This window comes from Sabethes cyaneus, chromosome 2 (genome assembly GCF_943734655.1).
Source record: "Sabethes cyaneus chromosome 2, idSabCyanKW18_F2, whole genome shotgun sequence".
Taxonomy (NCBI): Eukaryota; Metazoa; Arthropoda; class Insecta; order Diptera; family Culicidae; genus Sabethes; species Sabethes cyaneus.
Window position 1 is genome coordinate 231,827,985 of NC_071354.1, and position 18,998 is coordinate 231,846,982.

The 18,998-nt window shown below is 42.1% G+C and overlaps 1 protein-coding gene across 1 annotated transcript in view; it reads right to left on the reverse strand.

The window, feature by feature from the left end:
* Window positions 1–18,998, reverse strand: part of LOC128736776 (uncharacterized) — a 181,573-nt gene that overhangs the window by 82,718 nt on the left and 79,857 nt on the right. Inside the window, exon 10 of the mRNA XM_053831264.1 lies at window positions 2,438–2,563. Coding sequence (XP_053687239.1) covers window positions 2,438–2,563 — 126 coding nt within the window. The remainder of the gene's footprint in view (window positions 1–2,437; window positions 2,564–18,998) is intronic.

Sequence of the window (18,998 nt, forward strand, 5' to 3'; positions counted from 1 at the left end):
CGACATGAGTGGTAAAATTTTCAACAACTAAAGAACATTCTCTAATGAGAACAAACAAGTTTAATTACGACTATGAATAGAATTTATCTTCTCCTCGGCCAGCCCCGCATCATTGTTTGTTTCGTATTATTGAGCATCATCTTTACAGGCGTTGTCTTTTGACCCGCACAATCGCAAGGATTCCGTCTCCAGGCGCTCGGATTCCGTATCGTATCACGTAGCACGGCAAAACAGGCGAAACCCCCGAACCCGTACCGGTCGGTCTAACCGTAATGCTGCGAAACTAAAGTACATATAAATAACTTTCCTTGGCACAACCCATGGCCAAACAATTTCAGCACTATTAGCACCGCTAAAGTTTCATTTTATCTCTTTGCCACCGCCGCCCGCGTGTTCCTGCAGCATCCCTGCAGCTGGCTGTTACTATTCTATTTGGAAAACTAGAACAACAACAACAACAACAACAATAACAACGCGCAAAGTACGGAGAATCACGACTTCCCGATAGCGGCGACTATTATGCAAGTGGGGCGAGCTTTTACGGGATCTCGTTTCCATTTTCAGCGCCTCCCAGCACGGCACAGCGCCAACGCAGCGCAGCGCAGCCCAGTGGAAGTCACTTTTCATCATTATCATAGTACAAGCTCAGCAGACCAAGTGACTGGCTGCCTGGCTGCCCGGATGGTTTGCAGGAATGAAAAACTATTCTAGCGGGGAGCTAACTGATAGTGGGGGGGGGGGGGGGCGATGCTGATGAGATAGTTACTTTTTGGAGGGCTATTTTGCCTCTTTTTTGGGTTGTCTATAAAAGGCGAAGCTGCTACCTATAATAGTTAGTCCGGTTAAAAGTCAAAAATTTGTACGACTAAGAAAACTCAAAATTTTAACAATCACAATCACAAACGTACGCCAGTAAAATAATTCTTTGAGGGTAATTGTTTCATGCTTCATTTAAACGACGATTTAATAGATAGAGCATATATTACTCTGGTAATCTGGTATAATGTTTAAAGTTGATAGATTTTCGATCACTTTTTTGGCACAATTTGCAACACAATAAAGCTTAAACTACCAATGCACTGGCGCGTAAAAGACCACAGAACCGCGGGGAACCACCAGATTTTATACTTCATTCCGACCAAACCTGTCTGTGGACCCGCTCCGCTTGTGACTGTTCGTTAGGAAGTCAAGCCTAAAAGTTTCTTCCGGTAACGGTAAGCTGGTCCCTGCTACGAGGCAGCCAGCAAGCAAGCAATGAAATGCATTTCATCTCGGTTACCACGGAACGCCACCAATTCAACCAGCGAGTAAGGGAGCGAGCGCTGCCGGCGAACATTCCTAAGGATATAACTTTCCCTGAACTTTCTTTGTTGCACCTTCATCGCAGGATTATCTACAATTACACTCCGTTTAATGTGAGACCGTTAAAAGCCACCGGGGGGAAGGGCGGACGGACTGGGGGCTGGTCGAGCGGCCGAATGGCCGGGAGGTTCAGCGCTCGGAGCAACCAGAGTCAAGAGCGAGCGGTAGGAAAGCGTGCATCTTCAAGGAAAATATCCTATTGTTTGCAAAGCACTTCGCTTTCCTTTCAGCACTGAAAGGACCGGGCGCTTCTGCTACGCGACAGAACGAGCAGGTAAGGCAGGACCAGGAAGGCAAGTAAATCTAGATTCCAGGCTGAAACAGGCAGTCATTAAAGCTGATGCCGGGTCCCCCGTTGCAACTAAATGAGCAAAACTTGGGCTCACGTATCATTAGATTTAAGATATGCACTGTGATGCTGCTGCTGATATTGATTGCCAAGAGTGAGGTGAAACTTAGGGAATAATTTAGTTGGAAAGTTTCCTCCGACATGGTTGCCGGCTTTTTCGTCGAGGCTGAGCGAACTTGTTCGACGTGAACGAGAAGAAAGACTAAATAATTTAAATTATATCCAACTGACTTGCCACCTGGGAAGCTGTGTGCATTCTAGAGCTATGCAGATCTGGCCCCCAACGCACAAAGGTAGCTTTTCTCGTGAACTTCCCGTTCTGCTTGATGCAAGTGACTGATGTGATTAGACTTGATGAGCAAATACAGTCAAATTGCTACCTAATCAAGCTAAATCATTCAACAGACTGCTCTGAGCTATGTAGGAACATATAAGCAAACGCTGACTCGGCGGCATGCAAAAGGATCAACGTATTATGATCTGCTGGTGGACTGCTCGGTGATGGGAACTGCCATGTTTACGATGTTCTGAAGCGATGAATGATGTATGTTAAGTAATCAACTATTCGAACAGATTACGAAGCAGCAATCAATCGTACGTACAATGCAATGTAGCGTGCATGCAAACGGAACCAACCGTGCATTACAGTTAGTATGACAGGCTAAAGCAAGCTTACGTCAGCGTCCTGACTAGTTACGGAATGTCTATACAACCTCAATCACTTACCGATGCAGCTTTTACCGTCAAGAACGTCGATTTGAAGGCCCGGCTGGCAGGTGCACTCGAACGATCCCGGCTTGTTGGTACAGATTTGTTCGCAACCTCCATTGTCTTGCTCGCACTCGTTGATATCTGAAAGAAGTACGCGAAGTTAAATGGTTGAATTGTATGTAGGTAAATGCATCAATGGTAAGCTCTGAATAGCTCTCAAGCTCTATTCTTTTATTTTTCCCCTATTCAAACGTTTTTAATTGAGTCATAGTCTTAACGGTCTTAACTCTTTAAATCCTTGCTTGCAATAAGCACATAGTTTCAAAGAAGAATAGTTTCTGTTAGTTTCACTGGCAGCAATAACAGCATTTTTATTCAAATTTACCAATAAAATAAACGAGCGCAATCTTGGTTGCTAGAATTTTTTACTGTTTTAGAAAAGACGTTCTAACCAAAGGTAAGAAAATAAATAATGCATTATTTTATGTTACGAAGATTTGCTTCCAGTGACGTTCGTGGAAGTGCAGAGGCCAACTCGGCCTCATAGCAGTAAATCTGGAACTAACAATCCTTCCCTTCCCTAACGACTGTAAGGACGCGGCCGGCGCCGTTATTGATCTATTCAAAGTAGTAGCTGCTGAATCGTTGTACATTGAAGACGGTAAATTAACCCAAAATGCTATCTGAGGGATTCTCTATGTAACTTTTCTGTTCTGTACTCAACTACGACCACACGTTTAAACTTATACTCATAAATATATTCCACAATTTTTCATATCCTCCTTTTCTCTGTTTTCTTGATTTATTCTATGGCACTTTACGGTTTTGCCATATTTTTCATATTTTTCACTCCCTATATTTCTCTAACCACTCTAGTTAACCTGTTCTTTCGTTTACCTGATATTTACTCAGTCCTAGTTTGCTTTATCCTACATTATTTTTTTGGCTCTTGGCTCTCCTACCATTTCCCAATAAGAAAAAATTGATCGTCTCGCTAACTTTTCTTCCCATATTTTCCTTTTCCCTACGTTTAATTCCTTATTCTTTTCTATATTATGTTAGTTATAACTAGCATGGTTTTTCTTTCTGTGGAAAAGCATTTCATAGACAAAAATTTTATCTTCAAACTACGCCGTAACCTGTTAGTTTCAATGTAATTCTCTCTGGGATAACCTTAGGTTAACTTCTAGTGCATAATGTAGCACTGGGAGTAACTCCCCTTTCTTGACCAAGGAGGGGTTCAAACTTCTATCAGAACGTGCTTCTTACCCGAGAAATACCCATTTTGTTTTCTATTCGGCTGGATAATTCGCATGTTTGGTTGAAATTTGTCTCTAATTTGTATGAGAACCCGCCCTTTCAGATGGGGGAGGGATGTTGAACCACCATAGCAACATTTTTTGCTTTCAAAACCCTCCAGATGCCAAATTTGATTGCATTTGCATTTAATTAGTTCTCGAGTTATAAAGAAATTTGAGTTTCGTTTGTACGGGAACCCCTGCTTGCAAAAGGGGAGGGGTCTTAAACTATCATAAAAAGCTTCAATAAAAGGCCCAAAAACCCTCGCTTTCGAATTTTCACTCCGATCGGTTCATCGGACAGACAGACAGACAGACAGACAGACAGACAGACAGACAGACAGACAGACAGACAGACAGACAGACAGACAGACAGACAGACAGACAGACAGACAGACAGACAGACAGACAGACAGACAGACAGACAGACAGACAGACAGACAGACAGACAGACAGACAGACAGACAGACAGACAGACAGACAGACAGACAGACAGACAGACAGACAGACAGACAGACAGACAGACAGACAGACAGACAGACAGACAGACAGACAGACAGACAGACAGACAGACAGACAGACAGACAGACAGACAGACAGACAGACAGACAGACAGACAGACAGACAGACAGACAGACAGACAGACAGACAGACAGACAGACAGACAGACAGACAGACAGACAGACAGACAGACAGACAGACAGACAGACAGACAGACAGACAGACAGACAGACAGACAGACAGACAGACAGACAGACAGACAGACAGACAGACAGACAGACAGACAGACAGACAGACAGACAGACAGACAGACAGACAGACAGACAGACAGACAGACAGACAGACAGACAGACAGACAGACAGACAGACAGACAGACAGACAGACAGACAGACAGACAGACAGACAGACAGACAGACAGACAGACAGACAGACAGACAGACAGACAGACAGACAGACAGACAGACAGACAGACAGACAGACAGACAGACAGACAGACAGACAGACAGACAGACAGACAGACAGACAGACAGACAGACAGACAGACAGACAGACAGACAGACAGACAGACAGACAGACAGACAGACAGACAGACAGACAGACAGACAGACAGACAGACAGACAGACAGACAGACAGACAGACAGACAGACAGACAGACAGACAGACAGACAGACAGACAGACAGACAGACAGACAGACAGACAGACAGACAGACAGACAGACAGACAGACAGACAGACAGACAGACAGACAGACAGACAGACAGACAGACAGACAGACAGACAGACAGACAGACAGACAGACAGACAGACAGACAGACAGACAGACAGACAGACAGACAGACAGACAGACAGACAGACAGACAGACAGACAGACAGACAGACAGACAGACAGACAGACAGACAGACAGACAGACAGACAGACAGACAGACAGACAGACAGACAGACAGACAGACAGACAGACAGACAGACAGACAGACAGACAGACAGACAGACAGACAGACAGACAGACAGACAGACAGACAGACAGACAGACAGACAGACAGACAGACAGACAGACAGACAGACAGACAGACAGACAGACAGACAGACAGACAGACAGACAGACAGACAGACAGACAGACAGACAGACAGACAGACAGACAGACAGACAGACAGACAGACAGACAGACAGACAGACAGACAGACAGACAGACAGACAGACAGACAGACAGACAGACAGACAGACAGACAGACAGACAGACAGACAGACAGACAGACAGACAGACAGACAGACAGACAGACAGACAGACAGACAGACAGACAGACAGACAGACAGACAGACAGACAGACAGACAGACAGACAGACAGACAGACAGACAGACAGACAGACAGACAGACAGACAGACAGACAGACAGACAGACAGACAGACAGACAGACAGACAGACAGACAGACAGACAGACAGACAGACAGACAGACAGACAGACAGACAGACAGACAGACAGACAGACAGACAGACAGACAGACAGACAGACAGACAGACAGACAGACAGACAGACAGACAGACAGACAGACAGACAGACAGACAGACAGACAGACAGACAGACAGACAGACAGACAGACAGACAGACAGACAGACAGGCGTCTCGTTTCGTGAATTTGGATGTCTTCGTTGCCTTATCCGGGGAAGCAGCAACAGTCGAAGCTCAAGAATTTTCGATCGGATTCTATAGGGCGTAAATTATATACAACCATACGGAAGCTTAACCCATACCTCATATCTATCTATACCTATAAAGAAGGATTTCTGTCTGTCTGTCTGTCTGTCCTGTGTTCCTTATAGAATCATAAACTACTGAACCAATCGGCGTGAAAATTTGCATGTAGAGGTTTTTGGGGCCAGGAAAGGTTTTAGTGATGGTTAGAGACCCCTCCCCCCACTAAGAGGGGGGGCTCCCATACAAATGAAACACAAATTTCTGCATAACTCGAGAACTAATCAAGCAAATAGAACCAAATTTGGCATGTGGGTGTTTTCGGTGACAAGAATTTATTCTAGGGTAATTTGAGACCCCTCCCCTCTTTATAAGGGGAATTATAACTCCTCTCCCCTTTAAGTGGGGGGGTTTCCATTCAAATTTCCTCGTAACTCGAGAACTAATCAAGCAAATGGAACCAAATTTGGCATGTGAAGGTTTTCGAGAGCAAGAAAATTTTCTATGTTGAATTAGGACCCCTCCTCACTTTAAGAGGTGGGGCTCCTATACAAATGAAATACCAATTTCCTCATAACTCGAGAACTAATCCAGCAAATGGAACCAAATTTGGCACGTAGGTGTTTTTGGAGGCAAGAATGTTTTCTATGATGAATAAGAACCTCTCCCCACTTTAGGAGGGTGGGCTCCTATACAAATGAAATACAAATTTCCTCATAACTCGAGAACTAATCAAGCAAATAGAACCAAATTTGGCATGTGGGTGTTTTCGGTGACAAGAATTTATTCTATGGTAAATTGAGACCCCTCCCTCTTTATAAGGGGAATTGTAACTCCTCTCCCCTTTAAGAGGGGGGGCTTCCGTACAAATTTCCTCATAACTCGAGAACTAATCAAGCAAATGGAACCAACTTTGGCATGTGAAGGTTTTCGAGAGCAAGAAAATTTTCTACGGTGAATTAGGACCCCTCCTCACTCTAAGAGGGGGGGCTCCTGTACAAATGAAATACAAATTTCCTCCTAACTCGAGAACTAATCAAGCAAATAGAACAACATTTGGCATGTGGGTGTTTTTTTTGGTGACAAGAATTTATTCTATGGTGAATTGAGACCCCTCCCCTCTTTATAAGAGGAATTATAACTCCTCTCCCCTTTAAGAGGGGGGACTTCCATACAAATTTCCTCATAACTCGAGAACTAATCAAGCAAATGCAACCAAATTTGGCATGTGAAGGTTTTCGAGAGCAAGAAAATTTTCTATGGTGAATTAGGACCCCTCCCCACTTTAAGAGGAGGGGCTCCTGTACAAATGAAATACAAATTTCCTCATAACTCGAGAACTAATCAAGCGAATTGAACCAAATTTGGCATGTGGGTGTTTTTGGAGACAATTTTTTTTCAATGATGAATTGGGACCCCTCCTCACTTTAGGAGGGGGGTCCTATACAAACGAAATACAAATTTCCTTATAACTCGAGAACTAATCCAGCAAATGGAACCAAATTTGGCACGTAGGTGTTTTTGGAGGCAAGAATGTTTTCTATGATGAATAAGAACCTCTCCCCACTTTAGGAGGGTGGGCTCCTATACAAATGAAATACAAATTTCCTCATAACTCGAGAACTAATCAAGCAAATAGAACCAAATTTGGCATGTGGGTGTTTTCGGTGACAAGAATTTATTCTATGGTAAATTGAGACCCCTCCCTCTTTATAAGGGGAATTGTAACTCCTCTCCCCTTTAAGAGGGGGGGCTTCCGTACAAATTTCCTCATAACTCGAGAACTAATCAAGCAAATGGAACCAACTTTGGCATGTGAAGGTTTTCGAGAGCAAGAAAATTTTCTACGGTGAATTAGGACCCCTCCTCACTCTAAGAGGGAGGGCTTCTACACAAATGAAATACAAATTTCCTCATAATTCGAGAACTAATCATGCAAATGGAACCATATTTGGCATGTGGGTGTTTTAAGAGGCAACCATTTTTCCCATGATGAATTAGGACTTCTTACCTTTTTAGGAGGGGGGGGGGCTCCCATTCAAACGAAATTCAAATTTGCTCATAACTTTAGAACTAATCAAGCAAATGGAACCAAATTTGGCATGTGAGAGTTTTAGATGGCAGAATTTTTTCTGTGGTGTATTACGACCCCTTTCCCTTTTAAGAGGGTGGGCTCCCATACAAATGAAATACAAATTTCCTTATAATTTGAGTACTAATCAAGCAAATGGAACCAAATTTAGCATGTAGGAGATTTTTGAGTCTTGAATTTATTTTATGATAGTTAGAGACCTCTCACCCCTGTGGTAGGGGGATATGGACTCTCATACAAATAAAACAGAAATTTTTGCGAAACTCAAAAACTAATCCAACTCGAGAAATTCGAGACTCTTCCATAAAACATTAATCAATAACAAGACCACAAAAACTATCTATAGTAACACTAGATCATTCAGGACGAGCCGGTCGCGAGTGTTGCCGGTGACCCGCCGTCGGAGGCGCCGCCCACTGGGGGGCTTGCAAAACTCGAGATTGTCACAAAGATCATCCGAGATTCATGATTTATGTACAACACAGGTTAATTTGTGGCAATACGAAGTTTGTCGGGTCAGCTAGTCGTATATATTTCTGTCATCCGTGCTAGGGAAACACTGACGAGGGAAGGCAAAAATTTGAAAATAATTCAATTTTTCAATGACGCGTATTGAAAATGAATAGTTTTCTATATTTTCAATATTTTTCAAATTGATTTTCCGATCAATTGGTGTAAATATCTTGGAAATCTATTGAAAATTGACTGAATTATAAACCGAAGTGTGAAAACGCATTTCCGCTTTGATGACGTCATTTCCAACAACCAATCACGAAGCGAGAATTCAGGTAAAACATAGGTTCATTGTTGTCAATTTTGCAATAGTTCAAAATCAAGTATCCATACTTTTCTTCATTAAGGTCAACTTTTAGAAGATTTTCCAATCGATTGGTGTAAGAATATTGAAAATCGATCGGAAAGTTGCTGAGCTATTAGCGCTCAAAACCTATCATTTTTCGTGACGCTCGCATTTTTCGATTTTTTGGAATGACACCCTATCTCAAAACTTGCCGTAAGACGTAGTCCTACGTCAAAAAATTGTTGGACGCCCGAGACCGCCTTCGTTTCTAGAGCTTCAGAGCCACATACGAAATTTGTTTTGAATTGACAATATGAAAAATGTGTTCAAAACAGCTTTCTCGACGCTTTGATATTATTACTACAACATTCTGGCCACGTGCGTATAGTCATCTAGAGTACAACGATTGTCCTCATAATTATTCTATGAGTAATTTACAAGCTTTATTTTACTTTCATGATATATCGGAATTGAAAACATATCTGGTTAGAGCGTTAGACATGATAACCGAAAAAGAGAAATTAGACTATTTTGTACATGACGCTCTTCTGCGAAAATATGGCTCCTGAACCAATTCGATGGTAACAGAGCTATTAAAAAAATGTTCGTATAAATACAAATTTGCTGCCTATTTATGTTGAAGATTTATTTGTGCGACTCGAACTGCTTGACTAGCGAAGTATATGCACAAACCGTCTCCAACATAGATCAGACGGAAAATTGTAAGCGAAGCCAATTGTGTTGGCCACACACTGTACACACTTGGTATAATCTCCAAAAGGGAAATGGGACAGAAGTTCTATGTTCTTCCCACGCAAGGGACAGTAAGGAGCACTTCGTTCGTGACTGGCATGTTTTCACCCCTCCAGCCATCTAGTCATCGGCACAGAGTTACATCTTTACTTAGCGGCTCTTGATTTGCCGACACTCACGGCAGGGTCAGGTCCCGTGGCTCAATTTCTTGTCTAAGTTTACATACAATTCTACACCAACCGCCCAAAAGGACTCAAATTCAGAACGTAAATAGACCGATTGAAGGTTTCTTTCATTATATTAATCCAGCAGAGATAATAACTCTCACTCGGTCCATTCACATCCCGCATCCACGTCCAAAACGCGTGATCGGTAAAGGCAGTATAATATTCAAACAGTATTTTACTAAATTTTCAAACAATAAAACAATACAAAAAGTTCTAGATTCGTCGATTCAATAGGATTTCTGGAAAACAATGAATAATTAAAAAAAAGCCAGACGTATGTGACGAGAGAAAAGTAGCAGAAACAACTGTGAGCAAACATTTCAGTTTTGGTTTTATGTTTGTTTTCAACTGCTCTCCCGTCCAGCCTTATCACGCATCTTGAATGGAGCATATTTTACATTATGAATGAAACACAAAAGCCATTGGCTGAATGAATATTTGCCGCCAGAGTGCCATTCATAAACACATGAATGACAACAATAAACCGGAATTTGTGCAAATATCCATCGATTCCAGTAGGACGGGACTCGAAAGTGCACTTTTCCCCCCGTCAATCGAGTTGAAACAAAACTAATTTATATTAAAATAAAAACATCCAGTACAGAACATCTGTTTCTACTAACAACAACCGACCGAAAAACACAATGTCTCTCTCGCGGACAATTAGGAATGCAGCAGCGGACGGAACTACCGGCGACCGACCAGCAGCAAGCGGTCGGGTTCGGTGTGAGTGTCATGTTCATGTTTGTCATTCCAGGACAGCACGCAGCAGCAGCAGCAGGAGAAAGCAGGAGTCGGCCGGAATAGCGCGAGCCGCGCCGCGTGTGCACTGGCGCCTCATCCCGCCTGTCACTCAACTGTCAGCATCAGGCGCTGTTACCGTCGTCGTCGTCGTCGTCGACGCCGGTTTGAGCACTGGTCGGAAGAAAACTATTTCGGATGGGTTTTTTGGTCCAGCCAGCGCATGGCCAAGGCAGAGGTCCCCCTGACAGGCGGGCATCCATCAAGAATTCAACCTCATAGAAATGTTTTACTACGGAAAGTGGGAATAGAACAGTGCATCTAGACGAATGTCGAGCGAAAAGAGGAAAATAGCGTAAATTGTAAATAGCTGGTAATTAATTGGATTCATTTACTTTTCCACTCTGAACCGGGGCAGCGGCGCCTGCTTCAAACTAAAACGGACAGACGTGAGGAAGGAGAAGGTGGTGTGGCGTCATTTCACAGCTCCATAGAACGATGGTACTACCAACCATGGTTCGGCGTGGTGAATAAGCTCACGTTTCAAAGCTGTGCTCGTTTCTGTCACTTTTTTCCTCTATATAACTCGTCCTATTAGCACCTTCCCAAACCCTTATTGCAGCATTCCCCGGATGCCCGATTTAAGGCGAAGCACAAGATGACATTTCGGATGGGAAATGGTTGGGTTCATGGAGACTCTAATTAGTTCAGGTTTTATGAGGATTTTAATTTTCCCTTAATAACGACGCTATTTGGAAAGGATTTTCATTCTCATTATAACAGATTAAGCGAAAAATCTGCGCTCTGGGAAGGCTATTTGAATTCCAGCACGAAAGGAACGAAGCGAGGAAAGTCAATTGGTGGAAAATTGAACGGCAAAAGTAGAAGGTCGACTGTGTTTCACAATGCGATCAATTTCTTTGTCTTGATTTGGTTGCTTTGCCGTAAATAATATTTTGTCGTTTCTCTTAGTCTTCTTTTGCCGATCAGTAATTGGCTTTGATTGTAAGCATGTAAGCACATTTTCACTTTCGCTAGAATGCAGAGCTTTTCTACAAAAAATTACGTAAGAGTTCTCATCTTTGCCTGCATTACTTACACTAGAAGCATAACCTGTTCTTACGAACAGGTTGAATCTAATGAAACTTTCTTTCTTCCTTTCCACACCGGAATAAGGAAAGGATTAGATTGAACAAACTATTGTCGGACAGACTAAATTGAATTTACCTATTCTTTGACCATTAGTTCTAACCTGTGATGACAATTAGAAACATATTAAACTCTTTGCAAACAGAAGGTAGGTACCTCTTTGTGTTCCTCTACCACCCTGTAACACCTCCATTTCCAGCAATTCTTTCCTTTCGGAAGAAATGACCTACGAATCACCCTTTCTCTTTGTAGCGCCTCGGTTCACAGGATACCAAATGGTTAGGAAAATTAGCTTTTCTTCGAAACACTACAACCACAGTCAAGTCAGTACATTCACCATCACCATCCCTTTCGGTGATACTTCGGTGGCACTACTGTGTAACACTTCCACCTACATCCCAAACCAGCTGGCAAATGGGATCACTATTGGCCGTAGAAGTAGATACCGCCAAGAACTGTAAAGGAAAAAAAAAGAAATGTAGCGCCTGTGCCCAGTAGAGATGAAGATGAAGCTGAAGATGCTAGCAGTTTCGTTTCGGCGAAAGGAAAATACATCGACCATGTCCGTTCTGTGAATTCTGTGTCTGAGCTGCCTGCCACACACACACACCCGTATGTTAGGAAGGATGGGAGATGTTTGTTGTGCTTCCCATTGGTATCGCTCAATTCAATAACCACGGTCAATTTGAGGCTGATAAGAAAACAAGCATCATTTACCAGAGCCGGAAATGAAGCAATACTATGTATATAATACGTACGTGGAAGGAAAATGATTGCCAATAAACAAGGCGTTAAGAAGAATGGCTCAGGGCCATTCGCTTTCCCTACGTCTTATTTTCTCTGATATGAAAGGTTATCAAGATTCACGGAAACAGACAAAATTATGTTTGAACCGAAGATGGAAGTGCTCGAGTGGTTTGATGCGTGCCGGTTTGTGAATGAAGATTTTTATTGCTAGAACATCCGATAATTCTGGGATATCGATTTTATATCCAATTTTGCTATCATCTTTTCTGCTTGTAAGATGGTTTTGGCATTTATTTGTATTATTTGGCGCTTGTATTGTAAAGTTGCAAAACTTTCACAGGTTGACGAAATGATTGCTCTTGTGCAATAAACAATTTCCAATAAAAATTTACAGAGTATCTGACAAATAGAATGAAATACTTTTTACTTTATTTTCATTTTTCGAATAAATAAATAAAATTCATTCTAATGCCAGAAAAAGAGTAAAACAAACGTCTTCAAAAGTGGAGAAAAACAGGGAATAATAGAAAAAAGAAAAATATATAGGAACTAGAAAGATATCTAGGAAAATTTTTGAAAATGGGAAATAGAAAAAAGTAAAATCATAAAAGCAACAAAAAATAGAAAAAATAAAAAAAAGGAAAAAAAAGGAAACGAAAAATAAAACAGAAAAAATATGGGCAGCATAAATATAAAAAGATGAAAAACTGGAAGAGCTAAAATAGTGTCAACAGCGATCTAGGAAAAAACTTATCTTTTAATAATATATCTTTAATTCCATAGAAAAAGTGCAATCTAAAAAAATTCGCTCTGATTTTGCTCAAATTCGCCGTACCTTTCGCTTCTTGAAAACACACTGAAGTCACTTTTTACGAGGTTTGTTTTTTACGGGACTATTTTTACGCGAATTTCGGCGTTTACGCTGATTTTTTTACGCTAACCTTGGAATTTACGCGGTTTTTTACGCGATTTTCGAAATTTATGCTGATGAGCTCTGAGTTTATATTTACGCGTAGTTCTGGAATTAATGAGGTTTTCTTACGCAAATTTTGGAATTTATGCGGTCTTTTACCCGAATTTCAGAATTTACGCGCTTTTTTGAAATCAGTCATACGGTACATTTTCAAGTCGTCGGTGCACATGAAACCGTGAGAGTTAAAACGATTGCTCAGATCTTTTACGAATAGAATGAAAATTAAGGGGCCGAGATGAGTACCTTGCGGCACACCGCATGGGATTGAAAAACTTGACAACGGCCGATCTGTCCGATAGGTATGATGGCAACCACGAGATGAGGCAGTGAGTGAGCTCGTGGGGCACTTTATCGAATACTTTGGCAAAACTCACGTAAATGATTCACTTGACAACACTACTCTCAACTAGAGTTGAGTTTATGTCTTAACATTCGTCGGCAATTTTTTACAAATCCGTACTGGTATTTACGGTCACGAAATGGATATTTATAGTTTGGTTTTGCCAAATTTTTTTATTGTAATCAAATTTTTTTCGATGACACTTTTTTCTATGGAAGCATCACTAATGCAGAAATAAAAAAAGTGAAGATAGACAGTAGGTAACGATTGCCAGTTGGCCTCGAGGTACAATACCTGTCTAACAAGCTAGTCATTGCATGTGCGAATCTCGGCTGGAACAGGCTGTTAGAGCAAATAGGATCGAAGCAGTTGTTCTGTACTCTTAATAGCTGGCTGCGAAGTCTGTTGACCAAAAACAGAAGATCTATGCTTTGCTTTGCTTTGCTTTGGCGTTGTTAGGTGAAGAAAAATAAGAAAAAATAATAAACCCAGCAAAAGAAAAATAGATTAAAGAAGATAAAATAAAGATCGCAGAAAAAATAAAGAATAGAAAACAATAGAAAAATAGGAAAAAGAAAATCAAAGCATAGAATATTAAAGCCGCCCGCTACTCTGCTGCTACTCCTTGATTGACCAAGACCGAAGAATATTGCAAAATGATGGCTGGAAAAAGCATACTTGGGGCAGCACGCTATCCCTCATTGTGCAATCCTATTAGGCCCCTGCAAGCTGATCAATATCGACGCCGGCCACGTTCGAATGCGGGTCCTGGTGGGATGGGAAGGCATGTTAGTCCAAAACTTATGGCTACCAAAAACCAGAGAAAATTAAAATTTAAAAAACTTGACTTTTTTACTCTTTTCAATTTTCGGAATTTTAATTTTTTGGGGTAAGAAAACAAATATATAGGAATGAAGAAATAAGAAGAAACAAACAAAACAAATGAAGAACAAAATAGTAAACGAAATACATATTGGGAATATGGAAAAAGGAGAAAATAAAAATAATGAAAAACAGTAAGAAGGAATAAAATTTGAGTGTCAAAAAAGACAGGGAAACAGAGAGAACCAGGGAAAATAATAATGGAGCAGACACAAAACAGGAGAAAATAAAATTAAAAAAAATTAAAGGACAAACGGATGAGAATATGCCCAAGTAAACTAGAAAAGAGAATGCTATTTGAAAGGTCAATGAGAGATAATAATATTAGGAAGAAAAGGCGAAGAAAGGGAAGAAAAATGTTAAGTGTGGCAGAAAACCAAAAAAAAAACGAAAAATTGCAAATGAAGTGAACAGAAAAAGCTAAGGAATAGAAAAATAAAGAAGATAGAAAACAGTAAAATGAAAAGAACTAGTATAATAAATAAAAGTTTTGAAATGTAATGAAGTAAACTTGGAAAGCGAATATTATTTAATACACATAAGTCATTTTACACGGTTTATTTTTTTCGATTACTCAAGAAGGGTGCAACTTAGGGACCATTTTCAAAATACGTGCCGAAGTCGGGCCTCTCCCAAATGTATTGGGAAATAAATGAATGATCCCTAAGCTGCTCCGTTCTTAATATTCGAAAAAGCAAACCGTGTAAAAAAACTACTTGACTGTAGATAAATAGGAGCTTTAACCTGTCACCTGTGTAAGAAAACAACTGCAAAAAAATGAGAATAAATATAAGACAAGCCCAATAGGCAGGAAAATTAGGAAATAAAAAGTAGGGTACTGTAAAACAGGAATCAGATATATAGCAGAAATAGGAAAAAGTCTTAGGCAAAACAAGAACAAGGCGAAAGGATTAAAAAAAATAATAAAAATACGAAAATGAAAATTGGAGAATAAAAGCAAAGAGAGACGAAATATCAGAGAAAAGCATATAGACGCGAATGACCATTAGCATTAAAGCGTCTACAATAAAAAAAGGAGAAAAGCATCATTAAAAAAGGTAGGATAGAGACAAAAGGAACGCAAAACAATGTAAATTTGTTAAAGCAAAACAATGTGAGTTTCTTATTTAGTCATGGAGATAAAACCGGAAATTGACAAAGGAAAGAAAAAGGAAGAATAGTGAAAATAAAAACGAGACAAATAAACGAGGCAATAAAAATAGCAATTCAATCGAGTAAAATGTCCTCTGTCTGTCTGTCTGTCTGTCTGTCTGTCTGTCTGTCTGTCTGTCTGTCTGTCTGTCTGTCTGTCTGTCTGTCTGTCTGTCTGTCTGTCTGTCTGTCTGTCTGTCTGTCTGTCTGTCTGTCTGTCTGTCTGTCTGTCTGTCTGTCTGTCTGTCTGTCTGTCTGTCTGTCTGTCTGTCTGTCTGTCTGTCTGTCTGTCTGTCTGTCTGTCTGTCTGTCTGTCTGTCTGTCTGTCTGTCTGTCTGTCTGTCTGTCTGTCTGTCTGTCTGTCTGTCTGTCTGTCTGTCTGTCTGTCTGTCTGTCTGTCTGTCTGTCTGTCTGTCTGTCTGTCTGTCTGTCTGTCTGTCTGTCTGTCTGTCTGTCTGTCTGTCTGTCTGTCTGTCTGTCTGTCTGTCTGTCTGTCTGTCTGTCTGTCTGTCTGTCTGTCTGTCTGTCTGTCTGTCTGTCTGTCTGTCTGTCTGTCTGTCTGTCTGTCTGTCTGTCTGTCTGTCTGTCTGTCTGTCTGTCTGTCTGTCTGTCTGTCTGTCTGTCTGTCTGTCTGTCTGTCTGTCTGTCTGTCTGTCTGTCTGTCTGTCTGTCTGTCTGTCTGTCTGTCTGTCTGTCTGTCTGTCTGTCTGTCTGTCTGTCTGTCTGTCTGTCTGTCTGTCTGTCTGTCTGTCTGTCTGTCTGTCTGTCTGTCTGTCTGTCTGTCTGTCTGTCTGTCTGTCTGTCTGTCTGTCTGTCTGTCTGTCTGTCTGTCTGTCTGTCTGTCTGTCTGTCTGTCTGTCTGTCTGTCTGTCTGTCTGTCTGTCTGTCTGTCTGTCTGTCTGTCTGTCTGTCTGTCTGTCTGTCTGTCTGTCTGTCTGTCTGTCTGTCTGTCTGTCTGTCTGTCTGTCTGTCTGTCTGTCTGTCTGTCTGTCTGTCTGTCTGTCTGTCTGTCTGTCTCTCTGTCTGTCTGTCTGTCTGTCTGTCTGTCTGTCTGTCTGTCTGTCTGTCTGTCTGTCTGTCTCTCTGTCTGTCTGTCTGTCTGTCTGTCTGTCTGTCTCTCTGTCTGTCTGTCTGTCTGTCTGTCTGTCTGTCTGTCTGTCTGTCTGTCTGTCTGTCTGTCTGTCTGTCTGTCTGTCTGTCTGTCTGTCTGTCTCTCTGTCTGTCTGTCTGTCTGTCTGTCTGTCTGTCTGTCTGTCTGTCTCTCTGTCTGTCTGTCTGTCTGTCTGTCTGTCTGTCTGTCTCTCTGTCTGTCTGTCTGTCTGTCTGTCTGTCTGTCTGTCTGTCTGTCTGTCTGTCTGTCTGTCTGTCTGTCTGTCTGTCTGTCTGTCTGTCTGTCTGTCTGTCTGTCTGTCTGTCTGTCTGTCTGTCTGTCTGTCTGTCTGTCTGTCTGTCTGTCTGTCTGTCTGTCTGTCTGTCTGTCTGTCTGTCTGTCTGTCTGTCTGTCTGTCTGTCTGTCTGTCTGTCTGTCTGTCTGTCTGTCTGTCTGTCTGTCTGTCTGTCTGTCTGTCTGTCTGTCTGTCTGTCTGTCTGTCTGTCTGTCTGTCTGTCTGTCTGTCTGTCTGTCTGTCTGTCTGTCTGTCTGTCTGTCTGTCTGTCTGTCTGTCTGTCTGTCTGTCTGTCTGTCTGTCTGTCTGTCTGTCTGTCTGTCTGTCTGTCTGTCTGTCTGTCTGTCTGTCTGTCTGTCTGTCTGTCTGTCTGTCTGTCTGTCTGTCTGTCTGTCTGTCTGTCTGTCTGTCTGTCTGTCTGTCTGTCTGTCTGTCTGTCTGTCTGTCTGTCTGTCTGTCTGTCTGTCTGTCTGTCTGTCTGTCTGTCTGTCTGTCTGTCTGTCTGTCTGTCTGTCTGTCTGTCTGTCTGTCTGTCTGTCTGTCTGTCTGTCTGTCTGTCTGTCTGTCTGTCTGTCTGTCTGTCTGTCTGTCTGTCTGTCTGTCTGTCTGTCTGTCTGTCTGTCTGTCTGTCTGTCTGTCTGTCTGTCTGTCTGTCTGTCTGTCTGTCTGTCTGTCTGTCTGTCTGTCTGTCTGTCTGTCTGTCTGTCTGTCTGTCTGTCTGTCTGTCTGTCTGTCTGTCTGTCTGTCTGTCTGTCTGTCTGTCTGTCTGTCTGTCTGTCTGTCTGTCTGTCTGTCTGTCTGTCTGTCTGTCTGTCTGTCTGTCTGTCTGTCTGTCTGTCTGTCTGTCTGTCTGTCTGTCTGTCTGTCTGTCTGTCTGTCTGTCTGTCTGTCTGTCTGTCTGTCTGTCTGTCTGTCTGTCTGTCTGTCTGTCTGTCTGTCTGTCTGTCTGTCTGTCTGTCTGTCTGTCTGTCTGTCTGTCTGTCTGTCTGTCTGTCTGTCTGTCTGTCTGTCTGTCTGTCTGTCTGTCTGTCTGTCTGTCTGTCTGTCTGTCTGTCTGTCTGTCTGTCTGTCTGTCTGTCTGTCTGTCTGTCTGTCTGTCTGTCTGTCTGTCTGTCTGTCTGTCTGTCTGTCTGTCTGTCTGTCTGTCTGTCTGTCTGTCTGTCTGTCTGTCTGTCTGTCTGTCTGTCTGTCTGTCTGTCTGTCTGTCTGTCTGTCTGTCTGTCTGTCTGTCTGTCTGTCTGTCTGTCTGTCTGTCTGTCTGTCTGTCTGTCTGTCTGTCTGTCTGTCTGTCTGTCTGTCTGTCTGTCTGTCTGTCTGTCTGTCTGTCTGTCTGTCTGTCTGTCTGTCTGTCTGTCTGTCTGTCTGTCTGTCTGTCTGTCTGTCTGTCTGTCTGTCTGTCTGTCTGTCTGTCTGTCTGTCTGTCTGTCTGTCTGTCTGTCTGTCTGTCTGTCTGTCTGTCTGTCACCTTATAGACTCGGAAACTACTGAACCGACTGGCGTGAAAACTTGTATGCAAGGGTTTTTGGGGTCGAGAAAGGTTCTTATGATGGTTCGACCCCTCCCCCCTCTGGAACAGGAGTATTTCATACAAAAGAAACACAAATTTCTTCATAACTCGAGAGCTAATTAAGCAAATAAAACCAAATTTTTCAAAAGTTTCATAAGTTGCCATGAAATCCGCTGTTTCAACATATTTTTGTAAGCATGCCTTCGTTAGAGACCGAATAATTACAACCGACCCAAGCTCGAGACAGTTTGGAGGATTGATCGTCTTTGGCACGACTTATGACTTATGACTTATGACTTATTGACTTTATAACGCACTGAAGCCAAAAATGACCAAA